At 41.4% G+C, this 18,872-nt stretch overlaps 1 protein-coding gene across 1 annotated transcript in view; it reads right to left on the bottom strand.

The window, feature by feature from the left end:
- Positions 1 to 18,872, bottom strand: part of ZFAND3 (zinc finger AN1-type containing 3) — a 273,585-nt gene that overhangs the window by 99,112 nt on the left and 155,601 nt on the right. The window contains exon 4 of the mRNA XM_060244940.1: positions 281 to 460. Coding sequence (XP_060100923.1) covers positions 281 to 460 — 180 coding nt within the window. The remainder of the gene's footprint in view (positions 1 to 280; positions 461 to 18,872) is intronic.

Below are 18,872 nucleotides of genomic sequence, written 5' to 3'. Positions count from 1 at the left end.
CCCAAGGCCATTCCAGCAGCAGCACGTGGAGGAGTGGAAAATCAAATCCAGATAAAAGTCTGCACACTTAACCACCATGCCAAACTAATAGAAATAAAGTGCATAATTGTATCATCCCAACCCCCCCCCCCCCGGGGTCCCTGGAAAAATTGTCTTCCACAAAACCAGTCCCTGGTACCAAACATGTTGGGGACTGCTGCGTTAAAGGATATGTAGTGATAGCAGGTATTGTTCAGAGACACTGCATTATCTTTAACAGTGTTAGGGACTGTGCACTTACATTCCTCTTTGCTCGTTGAAGTTACATTCAGTTCTGTCAAAAGTTGCTGGTTGGAGTTAACAGTCTGTGTAGATAGTGAGGTATTACTGTTGTCACTATTTGATTCTCCAGAGAACAAATCCGATTGGATGTTGCTTGTGCTGGGAGTGGACTCATCATCTGGTTGCTTTTTTTGAAAATCTAGTAAGATATAATGTTGTGGAAATGGAATAATGAGATGCTTGAAACCATTACAGGATCACAAAACTGTTCAATATGCAGAATACATAGTGTAGATTGGATATTATTTATTTCTATAAAGTTTGCTGTTGAGTTAAAACCAGTTTATGGCAATCCCATGAAGTTCCACCTCATAGATTTTCAAGGCAAAAGATGAGCACAGGTGGTTTTCCACTGCCTTCCTTTGCCACAGCAGCAACAGTCTTTCTTGGTGGTCTTCATGGAAGTTTTGATTTCTATAGAATTTCAAATTTCATCATTTCAAAATTTTATTCCTTCACTGATTTGATCCTAGTTTCAGTTCTCTTTTTTATGACAAAATGCTCTATAACAGAACAAAATGCAGCCATTAAAGCTGAGCTACAATGGGAGAGAACTTTTCGCAAATATTTTTGTTGGTGCTGAAGAACCCCACTCCTTTGATGCTTTTTTCAATGGCTGCACTTTTTGATAAGCAAGCAAGAGTCACCAGTTCAAAAAGCATTGTTCTTACTCAGAACTGGCTTAATTTGTCCACAGTGATGCTCATGTAAAGTTAAATCTCGTGGGTTATATGGTTTACTATATGATTTGCAGCTGGTTGAGTGCCAATGTGGTGAACTTAGGAAGCAGGCAACACCAATAACTTCCATTGTACAGCCAAATCTGTCTTTGTAATGTTTTGAAATCATTCACATTACTAACTAGATATGACGACACAGTAATGACGGAAGAAAGTTAGATCTGAAAAGGAGAAACAATAACCACAAACATTAACAGCAAATATTCTTACAACTGAAGATTTTGTACTTTGGCCACTTAAAAGCAGTGCTTAAATACCTAATATAAAAATTAAAACAGGATAGCATTTAGCATATGTCTAGTTATTACCACAAATCTAACTAACCCTAATAAATGTGTAGCAGCTGTTCACACTGACACTGGGGAGATACCCCAGAGTGCTCTGGTCAACCATAGTATCTAACCAAGTCACCTTTTCCACCAAGGGAAAATTTATTTGGCATGAGTAATTTAAGATAAATGCCAACACAGTTGGGTTTTGGAAGTCTACTATCAGTGTTTAAAGATCATACTATTGTAACCTGAACAGTGACAATGGTTTGAAGCCAAAGAGTAAACTGTTTCTCAAAGACTTTTAATGAAGTTTTAATAACACTATTCTGAGTTATCCTTTACCCTCACTTCCTTCCTCTGGGTCAAACCTTGCCTTCCTGGGTGCTGCAGTCCCAACTGAGTATCCAAAAGGTGTCCCTGGGCACCCTTTCTAACATCCATGGCCTGCTTCCCAACCCCTCCATTGCTGCCATCATGAGCAAGCCCCCTTTTTGCTTTCTCCCCCCTGCAAAAGCACCTTCCTGGGGTGCTAGTTGCAGAGCACTCACTAAGCACACCAATTACCCATGAGTCAGGGATGTAAAGTTTAAATGCTTGCTGAGTTGACTCATCGAGTCGCACCCCTGTGGCAGCACAACTTGGCAAGTCAATTCAGCTAGCGCTTAAAAACCTTAAATCCCTTCTCCATTATACCCTATGGAGATAGTCCCTATAGTATAATGGAGCCAAATAAATTCGGGTTTCCAGAATATTTACCCAAATCCCAATACAAAACAGATATTGGTATTCAGGAATATTTGGGAATATTGCGATTTTGGGGGGTCCAATAGATCTGAATTGAGGAAAAATAAATTTTTTGCAGACATCTGGACACTTTGCAGACATTTTTTGCACACACACCCATTCAACTGAGTGGATTTTGTGAAGAAATTAATTCTCATAGTAAACTGAAACTTCAGCAAACCAGGAAGTTTTGCAACAAGCTCCATGAAGTAAGAGAGCAGGGTGGTAGGAAAAGAAATGGTGCCTGTGAGCAAAAACAAGCTATGTTTGTGCTCAGAGTTTAATGGTGGCTTGTGGTAATTTTTAGAAAGGTGGAGATTTACTGACTTGGTTCTGAGATTATAGTATCTCATTTTAATCCTGTTTTTAATCTGTGAACTAATAATATATTTAACCAAGGTATGAAATAACTATTCAATGTGCTTGGCTTGCTTTTGGATGAAAAATATCAATGTCAATTCTTCCTGCCAGCTATTGCCAAAAATATTAATAACTTAGCTTGTGCTGGTAATACCTTCAATATACGTACCTTCTTTGGCCATAACAAATAATTATGCAGTATTTTATTCAACCATTAAAAACAGATCTTATTTAACAAGACAGATTAGCTAAAATAAGACTTCTGCAACTGGATCTTTTCTTGCTTTGTAAATTAATTATAATTTTAACCTCACACAAAAAACAAGGTATAGCCTTCTCCAAAGCTTTCAGTAAATGTCCTCTTTCCAATGGCAGTAAAAAGAGAAGAGAAGAGTGCTTCCTCCTCCCTTGGCCATGTGATCATGTGGGAGCAGAGCCTAGCTCTGTAGTCCCAAGAGGGGAGGGAGAACTCAGCTGTAGAGTTCTAGAAGCTTGTAGAAAACTTCTGTGGCAGGTCTGCCCCAAAGACACAATGATGAATCAGTCTCTAAAAGCTAAATTAATCTTCTGCTTTGTATTATATGGAAAACATCAGAATCATTTCAGGGTTGCTATAAACATAGACAGGTATTCATGTGCTCCTCTAAATATTCAGTGCAACCTGTAGTAAGAGCACTCATAGTTGAATGACACATGGGCTTAACCACGGGTACCAAAGTGCTACCACCAAATGAAAAGTTATTTTGGACATTCAACATGTCACATGGGGGGAAAGGATCAAGAGGCCTGGGGGCAGGAATAGTTGTCCCCATTTTTTCCTGAGGACTCCCTCCCTTATTCTTATTGATGGAAAAACTGGAAAATTAGGGGGACTACAAAAAACCCAAACCGTTCTTAAGGTTTTTTTTCTTTTGGTATGAATGAAATGTTTTAAAGAAACTTTTATTCAAACCATGTAATATGAAGATGTTTATTTAAGACATCCATGGCATTAGAAAATGGTAAACATGTACATGGAGGTCCAGGTAGCAGCCACTGCCAGATCCACATTTTATCACCTTAGGCCAGGGGTGTGAAACATGAGGCCCAGGAGCCGAATCAGGTCCTCGGAGGGCTCCTATCAGGCTCCCGAGCAATTGGCTGTCATCTGCTTTCTTCTCCCTCTCTCTTGCTTCCTTCTGCATCACAGCTTGCTTTGCCAGGCTTGTTCAATTGTACAGGAGCTACAGAGCAAAACCTCTATTTTCTCCATTGGCTGAGGCTCCTCCCTTGGGGAGGAAGGGGGGGGAGAGAGCTTGTTTTGCCAGGCTCTCTCAATTGCACAGCAGAGCTACTGAACCAAGCTTCTCTTCCTTCTATTGGCTGAGGCTCATCCCCCTCCTGGCCCCCGAGGAAGGAAGGAAAGAGCCAGAGCTTCCTTTCCCAGTTCCCTGGATCCCTTGGGAGAGATACAAAGAAAGCACCTTTTAAGACCAATGAGTGTTAATGTTCTAAGCATGTTCTAAGTATATATATATATATATATATATATATATATATATATATATATATATATATATATATATATATATATATATATAAATATAAAATTGCATTTGTGTCCTTTATAAAATTTATATCTCTGCTACCTAATCCTAAATAAGGACACATATGGCCCAGCCCAACATAGCTCGGCCCAACAAGATCTCATTTATGTCAGATCCAGCCCTCATAACAAATGAGTTGGACACCCCTGCCTTAGGCAGATAAGACAGTTGGTTCCATACCTGGAGCGCAGCGACCTGGCAACAGTAATCCACATGATGGTCGCTTCAAGAATAGACTACTGTAATGCCCTCTACATGGGACTGCCCTTGACACAAACTTGGAAGCTGCAAATGGTGCGAAACACTGCAGCCAGGTTGTTATTGGAGCTACCTTTACAGGAGCACATTCAAACTGAGCTGGAGACATTGTGCTGGTTGCCTTTGGCATTCCAGGCTTGCTTCAAGGTGCTGGTTATGACCTTTAAAGCCTTATATGGCCTTGGACCTGTTTACCTCCACAACCGCCTTTCCCCATATGAGCCTCAGAGAGCACTACAATCAAGTTCACAAAATCTCTTGATGATCCCTGGGCCAAAGGATTTCCAACTGTTTACCACCAGAGTGAGAGCCTTTTAGGTGGCAGCCCCTACCCTCTGGAATGCTCTTCCTGAAAACATCAGGGCCCTGCAGGACTTGCCACAATTCCACAGGGCCTGTAAGACAGAACTGTTTAAAAAGGCTTTTAACATCTAATGGAGGCTACCAGTACCTCACCACCCCACAGCACTGATATCCTAACCTAACCCAAACAGAAATGTAATGCGCTAAACAACATCCAATAACATCACAGTAAATAGCGCTAACCAAGAACTAATAATAATGCCATCTAGGGATTAGAACTGTATACATTTGAGATGTTTTAAGGATTTTACTGTGATTTTATTGTAACGATTTAATTCTATGTTATTTTAACTGCTGCTAGCCACCCTGAACCCGTCAAGGCTCTATCTATCTGTTGATGGGTGGCCGGCCAGTCGCTGCCCCTGACCAGATGTCCGAGGCATTGGGAGCCGTGGCTGGGTGGTTACAACAGAGCCATCTGAAGCTGAATCCAGCTAAGATGGAGGTCCTGTACCTGAGTCGGGGTGGGGTGGGTATGGGCATCGAGCTCCCAGCTTTGGACAGTGCCACATTGGTGCCAGCCCAAAAGGTGAGGAGCTTGGAAGTGACCTTGGATGCCTCCCTTTCCATGGAGGCCCAGATCACGATGGTTGCCAGGTCTGCCTTTTGTTATCTTCGGCAGATCAGGCAGCTAGCACCATATCTATCCCCCCAGGACCTGGCTACAGTGATCCATGCAATGGTCACTTCCAGACTAGACTACTGTAACTTGCTCTACGATGGCTTACCCTTGAGACTGATCCGGAAACTGCAGTGGGTGCAGAATGCATCGGCTTGCCTGTTGACTGCACTACCTTTATGGTGGGCAGTCGGCCGGCGCTCCGCAGTCTGCACTGGCTGCCCATCGAGTACCAGATCCGCTTCAAGGTTCTAGTGCTAACATTTAAAGCCTTACGCGGCCTGGGACCAACATACCTGTGGGACCGTCTCTTTCCATATATGCCCAGGAGGTCATTACGTTCGGCCTCTCAACATCTGTTGGCCGTCCCTGGCCCAAGAAACACCCGCCTCACCTCAACTAGGGCCAGGGCTTTTTCAGTCCTGGCCCCAACTTGGTGGAATCAGCTCCCTATTGAGATCTGGGCTCTACCTGGCTTATTAGAAAGGAGCTGTTCCGCCAGGCTTTTAGCTGAGGCTGCGGGCATCTATTCTTGATCTATTCTTCATCTGGTTGGCCTTTCCGGCCAGCACTGTCATCTGTGCTAGGAATTGGAATAAAAACTGCCATCCCTATGAGATATCATGATGTGAGATGGCTAGGCTGGGCAAAATGTGATGTCATGGTAATCTGAGTGCTGTTGAGTTGTCTGTTTTAAAATGTTTTTTATTGTTTTATTATATGTTGTACTCTGCCCTGAGCCCTATGGGGAATGGGCAGAATAGAAATTTACTAAAATAAATAAATAAAAAGGGAGGGTGGGATATAAGTGTAATAAATAAATGTTTTTATAATTTTTATTTAAGTGTAGTTGATTTTGGCAATAACTAATGTACTACAATGAGTTTAATGATAATACATTATTAAAGAGTTCAGTGTTTCAGTATTATAAAGTACTAGTAATAAGGCCCGTTGTGGGAAGAAATACAGCAGGCACTAGAAATTTGCTATAGGTGAGTTTCATGAGCTTGGTGGGGGGCTGGGGAGGAAAGGAAAACACAGAGGGAGGCAAGGTATGTCAAAAAAGCTAAGAACAGTTTGTCAGCTCAATTCCTTGGGACAGAACTGGCAAATTATAGGCTCTGTCTGAGAGAGAGTCTTTAATTGTGAGAAGGGGCAAAATCAGGCTCTTCCTGAGGAGAAAAACTTCCTGAGGTGTGGCATCCTGTGTTACTATAGCAGAGGAAACTTTAAGGTTTTGCTGAGGAGTTCTGCCAGTGCTACAGGGCAGATTCCTGGTTCAAATACAGAACACACAAACACACTGGGATAGAGAGGGTGTACAGAAATCCCAGAGGTCAGCAGGGAAACTAATTGTGTGGAACTGAACACAGGGAAATTGAGGGGCTTGTATGATAGCACTCAAGGGTATTAGTCCTTAGGTATTACTCAATGCCTAAAGTGTACCTATATGCTAGTGGAGAGTGTCTGTGTCGGGATATTTCTGTCACAACTTCTGACAGTCTGCGTGAATGACGAAGGGTTCTAAAAGAGCTTGCGGATGTAATTTCTGAGCCTCTGGCTATTATTTTTGAGAATTCTTGGAGAACAGGAGAGATGCCAGAAGACTGGAGGTGGGCAAATGTTGTCCCCATCTTCAAGAAGGGGAAAAAGGATGATCTGGGTAACTACCGACCCGTCAGCTTGATGTCTATACCTGGAAAAGTTTTAGAACAAATCATCAAACAGTTGGTCCTGGAACATTTAGAAAGATTACTGAGAGCCAGCATGGTTTTCTCAAGAACAAGTCATGTCAGACTAACCTGATCTCTTTTTTTGAGAAAGTGACTACCTTGCTGGATCGGGGGAATGCTGTAGACATCATTTATCTTGATTTCAGTAAGGCTTTTGATAAAGTTCCACATACTATTCTTGTTGACAAATTGGTAAAATGTGGTTTGGATCCTGTTACCATTAGGTGGATCTGTAACTGGTTGACAGATCGCACCTAAAGAGTGCTTGTGAATGGTTCCTCATCCTCTTGGAGAGGAGTGACAAATGGAGTGCCTCAAGGATCAGTCCTGGGACCTGTTTTGTTCAACATCTTTATCAATGATTTGGATGAAGGAATAGAGGGAATGCTTATTAAATTTGCAGATGATACTAAATTGGAAGGGGTTGCAAACACAGAAGAAGACAGAAACAGGATACAGGATGCCCTTCAGGCTGGAAAACTGGGCTAAAATCAATAAAATGAATTTTAACAGGGATAATGTAAAGTTCTGCATTTAGGTAGGAAAAATCCAATGCATGGTTATAGGATGGGAGAGACTTGTCTTAGCAGCAGTATGTGCAAATAGGATCTAGGGGTCTTAGTTGATCATATGCTGAACATGAGTCAACAGTGTGATGCGGTGGCTAAAAAGGCAAATGCAATTTTGGGCTGTATCAACAGAAGTATAGTGATGAGATGGTATCGCTTTACTCTGCTCTGGTAAGACCTCACCTGGAGTACTGTGTCCAGTTTTGGGCACCACATTTTAAGGAGGATATAGACAAGCTGGAACGGGTCCAAAGGAGGGCGACAAAGATGGTGAGGGGTCTGGAGATCAAGTCCTATGAGGAAAGGCTGAAGGAGCTGGGGATGTTTAGCCTGGAGAGGAGGCGGCCGAGAGGTGATATGATCATCATCTTCACATACCTGAAGGGTTGTCATCTAGAGGATGGTGTGGAATTGTTTTCTGTGGCCCCGGAAGGTAGGACCAGAACAATGGGTTGAAATTAAATCAAAAGAGTTTCCGGTTCTACATTAGGAAGAACTTCCTGACCGCTAGAGCGATTTCTCAGTGGAACAGGCTTCCTCGGGAGGTGGTGGGTTCTCCTTTCTTGGGGGGTTTTAAACAGAGACTAGATGGCCATCTGACAGCAATGAAGATCCTGTAAATTTAGGGGGAAGTGTTTGTGAGTTTCCTGCATTGTGCAGGGGGATGGACTAGATGACTCTAGAGGTCCCTTCCAACTCTATGATTCTGTTCAGTTAAAAGATGTTATTTTGTTTACTGAAAATTTGTTGCGTACTTTCAATTTTTAATTTTACTTCATAGCGGCTGTGCATCACACTGATGGATTTTGTGCCTGCACATAACATGATTGAAACTTCTAGAGCTACAAAATGGACACAGAAAATCCTTCCACCCAAGATCCCTTTGAAGACATCAAGCAATGCTGCCCAGCACTGAAGCGCTTATATGTTTGTTCAGCATTATTGTATCAACAGAAGGCTTGCAGATCAGATAAGGCCAGCATCCCTGTAGGCAAAACCCAAAACCTTCTTGCCAAACTTTACCCCACCCCCCCTAATTTCAGACAAAGACATAATTTGCAACAGTACTCACTGATATGGATTACATATAAGCATTTCACAATAGCTCATTGCACAGGCAAATGACAGAACTCTATCTATCTATCTATCTATCTGTCTGTCTGTCTGTCTGTCTGTCTGTCTGTCATTTATCAATCAATCTATTAATAATAATAATAAATTTATATTCCGCCCTCCCCGCCGAAGCAGGCTCAGGGCAGCTTACGTAACATAATATAAAATGCAAACTTTACAATAATACAATAATAAAAGTACACTGGTTACATAACAATTATATATTACAATTCAATTATATGTATTACTACATTAAAACCATCAAATTTAAAAACCAACGAATTAGTTTGGTGCTACAGTCCTGATGTTACTCATCTTACAATTTTACGTGACGACGGCACAATAGGTTCACACGCCAGACTGACACATTCAATACCGTTGATCTCTGGGGCTGGGAGATCCCTAGAGCCACCCCTCCTCTCCACCTGCTAGTCCGTGATTGGCGAAAGACAGAGTAACCTGGGGGAACCGTTTGGGAGAGGGCCACGGTGTCCCTCTCTCGCACCCAGGTCTCAGTCACGCAAGCCAGGTCCACGTCCTGCTCAAGCAGAAGCTCTCAGAAGACTAAGGTCTTATTATTTATGGACCTGGCATTGCATAACACCTATGACGGAGGCGGGTAATTCAACCTGGCCCCACTACCTGTCACCGTCGGGATGGGACACAGATCGGAAGGTGGCCGAGCACTACCTTGTCTCATCCTCCTTCTCTTATATCGATGTCTGTTCCCACCGTCATACCTTCCCCTCCCCAGGAGTACTGGAATCCCTAGGCCTGTCATCTCCCACTGGTCTCTACTTCAGCCTCAACCAATGTAGAAAGCACAACTCACACCCTGCAATTAATTAACTCCCCAATCCTCTCTGTCCTTGCCAGTCAATTCCCTTAATTTACCAACCTGCCAATTCTAAAAGTTAACCTACCAAATTAAACCCAACCCACAATCTCCCTTATAAATTAGCTAAAATACTTAAATTGATTCTGATGGCATTATTAACCCCCCCCCCCAACAATAAAACACCTTTAACTAATTTGCCAAAAATATATATTCTATCTAAAGTCAATCAATTCAACAATAAATTTCTCTATAAATTAGTTAACTAAAACAATTCATCAATTAGCAGTTAAAAATTCTATCTATCTATCTATCTATCTATCTATCTATCTATCTATCTATCTATCTATCTATCTATCTATCTATCTATCTATCTACCTACCTACCTACCTACCTACCTACCTATCTATCACCTCACCATCATGGTGACTATGCTGTGTTGATAGTTATTAGCCTATATGCTGCTGTGTGGTTCTGGCCCGTGTTTGAGATACTGTATTGCTTTTGATTTTATACTAATTGTTTTTATGATGTCAATTTTAACCTGTAACATGCATTGAAATTGGTGCTGTAAGCCGTCCTGAGCCCGCCTACAGGAAAGGGCAGGATATAAATCCAAAAATTAAACTAAATTATTTTTACCTTGCATACAGAGGATTTTTTAAATTATAGTCGATTCTGTGCCAGCTTTACGTTAAATCAGCAACGAACTATAGTAAAATAAAGGGCAGTGAAACAGCTACATTCTAATTCAAAAATTCAGAATATGGTTTAATAATGCAATTGCAATTTCAGATTTCCTATCTATGTAGCACATAAAGGATGCAGTATATGGTAGCAGAAGCATTTGAGACCATTTGCTTTTCAAACTGTGTTTATTGGGCAGATGGCAATTCTTTGGCAACATCTGATGTTTAAGACTCTCTATATTAATACCCATATATTCAGTTATCAAAAACATTAATACCTTCTTACACTGGTTTATTTACATTTGTAACTCTTTTCACCCGAATAACGTGGGAGGAGATGATTGTTTTAAAAGATAGAAAGCATATATAAATTTAGACAGTATAAATCAATACCTCCTGGCTTAGCCTGGACACCAGATATTCAACAGAAAGATTTTTTGGATGTAAGATCCAAGCAGCAGTGAATGTAAGATCCATGCAGCAGTGATCCATGCAGTCTGAATACCAGTTGTCAAAATTAAAATTAAATAAACTGAATTAGTTTGTGTGAATAGAGGTACATAACTAAGGATAATGCCTATTCACACATGTGTAAGCTTTTGAGCCTCTTTGAGGCTGTGCTAGAAGAATTAGTCATACTTTCCAACATAGATAGCCAGACACAGGTATTGCATTTTTATGAAAGTACCTTTACAATGTTCTGAAGTTGTCATCCATAACTGCTATTTATGAAGACATGAAAAATGGAAATAGAAATCTCAAGGAAGCTGCACATCACTGGTTTGACTCTCATATTGGTATCAATAGAAAAGCCTGCTAAGTTATTAACCACTTTACAGTACATTCCAAAGGGCCAGTTGGTAAATTGCTTAAGGTTAATAACTAAGCTTTACATGAGGGTAACTCAGATATACTGGCTTAGTCCTTTGTCAGTGACATGCCAGTGTAAACCCAAAGTCCTCACAGCTGCAACAGTGCAGGGCAAGAAATGAGAAGCATTTGCAGAAAATGATGGAGATGACTAATTGGCATCCTACTGATTCTCAGCCCATTTCCAGACATTACCATCAGCAAAAAAGTTAGTGTAAGTGTACACACTCTCAATGAATTCAATGGGAGAGAGAAAAACAACCCCATCTCTGCACCAGCCAAAACAGGCAAAATACAACAGAATACCAATTAAGTCAGAAGCAAATCACATTTATCTTAAGCATTACATAAACCCTTGACAGGACACCCATATCTGTAGCATGGGCTAAACTTCTCTGCCCTTGTATCAGACACTAGGGATGGGCACGATGGGGAAAATGTGGGTTGTGTTGATTCATGGCTGAACCACGAACCACACTTGTTCATGGTTCCAGTCCCTTTAAACAGGATTTGTAGAAAGCTCAAGAAACAGCTGAGTGGCAGGGACAGTCACACTTTCTTCTGCAGTCTATTTAGTTTAAGAGGACTGCAGAAAAAAGTACAAAACAGCTGAGTGGCAGGGAGGAGGCTGCTCTGCAGTTTTTGTGGATTTCACAGGGAACAGAAAGCAGGGGTTTGAAGCGGCTTTGAGTCTCTTTAAACCCCGGCTTTCTGCTCTATTCATGAACCACTATGAACTGCTTTAAAACTTTGTAGAAGTTCGTGACAGTAGACCTATCACAAACTTCAGTTTGCAAACCATGAACAGGACAAATTATGTAATGAATTTTGCTTTGTGGCTGGTTCATCCCTATCAGGCACACTTAGAACACTTTGAAAGGACATTGCTGCTGGAAATTCCAATAAAAGGGCAAGTTCTCCAAAACAGGCAAGGAAAAGAAAAAATATTGTTACAGCATAATGTTGCTTCTGTCCTCCCTGCAGCAATAGGGGATAGGCCCACAAAAGAATAAAGCCTGTATATGTCATCTTCCTCTGGATATGCATGTGCAAACTCTTAAATAGTACCTGCACTGTTTCTCTTACTCATACTACCTCACATACTCTCATAATGAGCAGCCTTGATGGGATGAAATTAAAAAAAAAATGGCTTACATCATAATTTACAAAGTTCATTAGTCTTCCCTGCAGGAAAATCATCTTCAATGGAAGACCACGAGTGAATAAAAATCAATCAATTATCAATGCTGAAAATGAAAAATATAAGTTCCATACAATGTGTTAGTTATGAAAGTAAACTGAGAGGCAGGCCCTATCCCAACCCCACCCAGTTTAATACAGAGCTCTGATTCCTGAGGTAGACAGGGTTCATAGCAAACCCCCTGAACTTTAGGCTAGCTCTATAAGATTCTAAATGAGACTCAGCACAGGTTCAGCTCTCACTAGTGTGATGTAGAGACCACAATGAAGAACTGAAACATACAGCAAATTAATAAGCTCTACAAAGCCTGTCTTTCACATTTAAATATGGGCTAATGTACAAACTGATGAAGACTCACACATCACTGGAATAGTTTTTCTGTATTTGAATACAGAAAGTGATTTACCTTTTTATTTTCAAGATTTGGAAAACAAGGTTCTACCTGGAATATTACTTACAACAAAAATATATAATTTTACATATTTCATGAAGAGGCAGAAAAGGCTAGTAGGGAAAACAAATCTTATCAGAGAAATTAAAGGAACCTGATAAACATAAAACCACAATTAGACAGCATCTATAAAACTGAGCAGTAGAAAGAAACCTCTAGTGCAATGATGTTAATAGATTAAAAGATCTCTGAAAGAAGTTTGCTGATGGATATGAAAATTAATTCTGCTTCATATTTACTTTGGACACTCCAATCAGAAAGCATGCAGAATTTCATATTGTTTTAATTTAAAACAACAACAACAGCTCTCTATCAATTAGTGCCTTTTGTACCAGCAGGAATCTTCACAGCCTTCACTGGTATATCCTTTTGAATATGTAGAGAAAATGTCAGAATTTCAAAACATATTTCTATTATTTTTAAATTAATTTTCTAGGCTAACCTATGGAGTCTCAATTAAAGTTAAGTGTTGCCTAATTTTTCAAAAGTATTCAATCATAATTGAGTCTCAGAGGGTAGCTCTGCTAGTCTGCAATAAAGCAGCTAGATTCTAGTCCTGTAGCCTCTTAGAGACCAACAGGATTTCAAGAGTATAAGCCTTTGAAAGCCAAAGTTCCCTTTGCTAAGAAAATCTGGCAAAGGTAGTTTGCCTCTTAAAAGCTTATACCCCGCTCCCCATATTCTGTTGATCTCTAAGGGGCTACTGGACACAAATCAGAACATACTTTCAGATGTTTCCATCAAGATGAAAATTACTGAAAGAACAACTTGACTAATCTTAAACCTTCCTGTCAATTAAGTCTGATAACAAAAGGAATCAACTACCAAAATTACTTTTAAATGGTAGTTGAAATATCACCTATAACCGCATGAACACATGTGTAGAGATGTGAAGGCTGGAGAAAAAACCTCGGACATTTAAGAAACACTGAACTCCTGTGAAAGATTTTGTCTCTTTTTATAGCATGAGTGAAATGTTTAAGGTAAAGGTGAGGCTTCGGCCCAGCAAGACTTTTGACTGGCCACTGGAGATCTTACTTGCTCTGCAGATTTTTTTTTAAATTTACTTTGGCAGCAGCTGCTATCATGGCATGAGGATTTTCTGTCTATGGTCAAAAGTAAGCTGTGTGTTTGCAAGAAATTTTTTAAAGATCAAGATGGATATCTCTTTCTTTCTGTAGCATAAGTCCAGTAGTACCTTAAAGACTAACATAATTTGTGACAGGGTATGGCAAAAAAAGAAAACGTCATGATGTGACATTACCCTGTTTGGTATAATGGTTAAGTGTGCAGACTCTTATCTGGGAGAACTGGTTTGATTCTCCACTCCTCCACTTACAGCTGCTGGAATGGCCTTGGGTTAGTCATAGCTATCACAGGAGTTGTCCTTGAAATGGCAACTGCTGTGAGAGCCCTCTCAGCCTCACTCACCTCAGACACCTCAGGGTGTCTGTTGTGGGGGGAGAAGATATAGGAGATTGTAAGCTACGGGGTATAAATCTGCAGTTTTCTTCTTCTTCACCTTATGGGTCGGTAATGACAGTGCTTGCACAGGGGGCTACCTTTACCTTTTTTATGAGCTTTTGTGAGTCACTGCTCACTTCTTCAGATACAGCTAGAATGCAGTCTGGTAAAACTGGCTTTCAACAACTTCCATCAGTCCAATTATTACGTTACACAAGATATAAACTTCCTGGACACCACAGTATGGATACACAAATGACACATAAGTACCACATTATACCAGAAACTGACAGATCTGCAAACATATCTACATGCCTCCAGTTACTAATCCATCAAACATCCCATTGTCTATAGCCAAGCCCTACACTACAGTCACATCTGCTCCAACCCCTCAGACAAAGATATTCATTTGAAGGATCTCAACAGGCATTTTTGCAACTACAATATCCTCCTGATACAGTGAAAAAGATGACTGAGAAGGCCAGAAAGAAACCCAGGGACAGCTTGCTACAATGCAAGTCCAAAGAAAATGACAACAGATTACTACTGGTGGTCACATACAACTCACAACTTGTGCCAGTTTAACATATAAGTAACAATCTACTACGCAAGTGGGATAGTGACACTTCCCTCACACAGGTACTGGGGGGGGTTCATCTTTCTTGCTTAAAGACAGCCTGCTAATCTAAAACAACTTCTCACATGCAATGATAACTACTTAACAGTCACAAGGACTCTGGTATCAAGGCCTGCAACAAATCAAGATTCCAACTCTGCTCACATATAGATTCTAGCAACACCATCTCTGGACCCAGCAATATCAGCCATAACACCTCAAGTTCATACTCCTGTTCATCCTCTAGTGTGATTTATAGTATGTCAGGAATGCCCTTCCACCCTCTACACTGGACAAACAGACCAGTCCCTATAACAAAGAATAAATGGACACAAGTCTGACATTAGAAACCACAATATTCAAAAACCAGAGTGAGAATGTTTTAACCTTTCAGGACCTAAGTTGCTGACCTAAGAATACCAGTTCTCTTACAAAGGAATTTCAAAGGAAGATTAGAAAGAGAGATTGCTGAACTGCAACAGATAAATGCACCCTCCTGGATTAAATCGAGAATTAGGTTTCTTGTCTTATTCCCAATGCCGATTTCTCCACACTTACTACCCCTCTGCATATCACACCTAATCCAATCATGCTGGCTACTATTATTCACCTGCTATTGTCATTCAGCATCTGAAATCACTCTGATCTCCAATTATAAGGACAGATGGACTCACATTCTTACCTGAAGAAGTGAACTGATTCACAAACGATCATACCCAGCAACATAAGAACATAAGAAAAGCCATGTTGGATCAGGCCAATGGCCCATCCAGTCCAACACTCTGTGTCACACACTGTATATATATATACACACACACACACACACACACACACTGTGGCTAATAGCCACTGATGGACCTCTGCTCCATATTTTTATCTAACCCCCTCTTGAAGCTGGCTATGCTTGTAGCCGCCACCACCTCCTGTGGCAGTGAATTCCAAATGTTAATCACACTTTGGGTGAAGAAGTACTTCCTTTTATTCGTTTTAACCTGTCTGCTCAGCAATTTCATCAAATGCCCACGAGTTCTCGTATTGTGAGAAAGGGAGAAAAGTACTTCTTTCTCTACTTTCTCCATCCCACGAATCATCTTGTAAACCTCTATCATGTCACCCCTCAGTCGACGTTTCTCCAAGCTAAAGAGCCCCAAGCATTTTAACCTTTCTTCATAGGGAAAGTGTTCCAACCCTTTAATCATTCTAGTTGCCCTTTTCTGCACTTTTTTCCAATGCTATAATATCCTTTTTGAGGTGCAGTGACCAGAATTGCACACAGTATTCCAAATGAGACCGCACCATCGATTTATACAGGGGCATTATGATACTGGCTGATTTGTTTTCAATTCCCTTCCTAATAATTCCCAGCATGGCGTTGGCCTTTTTTATTGCAATCGCACACTGTCTTGACATTTTCAGTGAGTTATCTACCATGACCCCAAGATCTCTCTCTTGGTCAGTCTCTGCCAGTTCACACCCAATCAACTTGTATTTGTAGCTGGGATTCTTGGCCCCAATGTGCATTACTTTGCACTTGGCCACATTGAACCTCATCTGCCACGCTGACGCCCACTCACCTAGCCTCAACAGATCCCTCTGGAGTGCCTCACAATCCTCTCTGGTTCTCACCACCCTGAACAATTTAGTGTCATCTGCAAACTTGGCCACTTCACTGCTCACTCCCAACTCCAAATCATTTATGAACAAGTTAAAGAGCATGGGACCCAGTACTGAGCCCTGCGGCACCCCACTGCTTACCGTCCTCCACTGCGAAGACTGCCCATTTATACTCACTCTCTGCTTCCTATTACTCAGCCAGTTTTTGATCCACAAGAGGACCTGTCCTTTTACTCCATGACTCTCGAGCTTTCTAAGGAGCCTTTGATGAGGAACTTTATGAAAAGCTTTCTGGAAGTCAAGGTAAACAACATCTATTGGGTCTCCTTTGTCCACATGTTTGTTCACTCCCTCAAAGAACTGTAACAGGTTAGTGAGGCAAGATCTTCCCTTACAGAACCCATGCTGAGTCTTCCTCAATAACCCGTGTTCATCAATGTGCCTACTCATTCTGTCCTTGATAATGGTTTCTACCAACTTTCCCAGTATTGAAGTCAGACTGACTGGTCTGTAATTTCCCGGATCTCCTCTGGAACCGTTTTTAAAGATGGGGATGACATTTGCTAACTTCCAGTCCTCAGGAACAGAGGCAGATTTCAATGAAAGATTACATATTTTTGTCAGAAGATCCACAAGTTCAACTTTGAGATTTTGTTAGTCTTTAAAGTGCTACTAGACTCTTGTTCTTTTCTAATATTTTAAAGCAAAAGAGGTTCTGCCTCTTTTGACAGCCATTTTGTGGTTGACCGCACCTCCTGCAGGGGCCACTGTTGGTCAGAATTCCAAAGGTGCCCACATGGAGACCCTAGCTTAAGGTCTTTCTATGCATAAGATCCAACAACTAATTGTATACTGATTACAAACTGTTAAGAGGACTTATTGTAGAGAAACAGCTACAGATTGGCATATCAAAGTCAGAACAAATAATTTGTGAGTAAATTAGAGGGTGAATTATCCTTAAAGAAAGAGCTAAATTACTACTCTAAGCTACTGGCTGTCTCATGCATGCTGTTTTAATTACCTATTAGAGACATTATGTGTTCCTGAAGACCAATCCTGTAAGCACAGTGCAAACATAACTTTGCCAGAAGATTGCAAGAAGAGAGGGGACTCTAAGAAAAAACTGTAAGATTAACTAGCCATTTTAAAACAAGCTGCTATTAGAGACTCAGGGGGAAAAATCCTGTATGGTAGCTGATTCTGTTTACAGTTAGAAACAGAAATCAAGTATATTTCTCCCTTCCTTCCTCACTGCTGCTCAATTTCAGGCTTTGTAAAGCACCCCCCCTCCCCGACCATCTGACCGACGGGGAAAATGGCGCTGAGCTAACTCAGGACTGGGGAAGGCCACCGGCACTGGTATGAATTTGTCAATTTTTTCACCTCTATATTGGGTTTGCAAAACTGTTCTTTTTATGGATGGTCCCTTAGTCTAAGCAATTGAACCTCACAGAATAACATCAATAGCCTCCTCATTTCCCAAATACCACCAATCTGCTTAGATATGCACACGTTCATTATTTCTGATGTACTGTTGCATTTTACCCTTGGAGGCATTCCTATGGGCAGATTTAAATCAACCTATCCTTGGTATTTATCAGGAGGATTTTTTAAACAAAATGTAATATGGACCAAAATATTGTGGAAAGGTCTGGATTAACAGAAGTTGTCAAATCTAGCATGGAAATTTGAGGACAACTGAAAATATTACAATAACAAAAATATGAATGCGTTCTGAGAAGATTTGAGGGTAAAAAAATCCCTGCAGAGACAGATAAAGGGTTTTCTGAGAAGGTCCTGTAAAAGCGTGGTTATAAAAAACCTACCACATCATGCATTCCAACTACTGATGTCGAATACCCATGTCCCAAAGCGGCGTTTCCCAATGGCAGGGTCGTGACCTGGCACCAAGCCACACAGGCCTCCATGCTGGGCTGCAGGGCCCCCTGGCTGCCCCCCTGCATTCTCCCCGCAGTGTCGCACCCCCTCTTTGCACCTTCTCCCCTTCCCCACTGCTGGTCAATTTCAGGCTTTGTAAAGCCACTCCCCCTCCCAACCACCTGACTGGCGGAGAAAATGGCGCTGAGCTAACTCAGCACTGGAGCAGGCCACCAGCATTTCAAACAGACTGCACCTAGAAAGCGGGCGCGCGCGCCCTTTCCGGGCGTGGTCCGTTCGAAGTGCTGGCGGCCTGCCCCAGCACTGAGTTAGCTCAGTGCTGTTTTCCCCGCATTTCCTTCCCATCCAGGAAGTGTGGGGGAGGGAATAGCTGCGAACCCTTTCCAGGTGTGGTCCATTTGAAGTGCCAGCAGCCTGCCCCACTGCTGAGTTAGCCTAGCACCGTTTTCCCTGCCGATCAGGTGGTCAGTGGAGGGGGGGAGCTTTACAAAACCTGAAATTGACCAGTGGTGGGGA

Source organism: Heteronotia binoei, chromosome 1 (assembly GCF_032191835.1).
Source record: "Heteronotia binoei isolate CCM8104 ecotype False Entrance Well chromosome 1, APGP_CSIRO_Hbin_v1, whole genome shotgun sequence".
NCBI lineage: Eukaryota > Metazoa > Chordata > Lepidosauria > Squamata > Gekkonidae > Heteronotia > Heteronotia binoei.
Note: the sequence above shows the minus strand (reverse complement) of the source record. Positions and strands in the feature narration are given on the sequence as shown.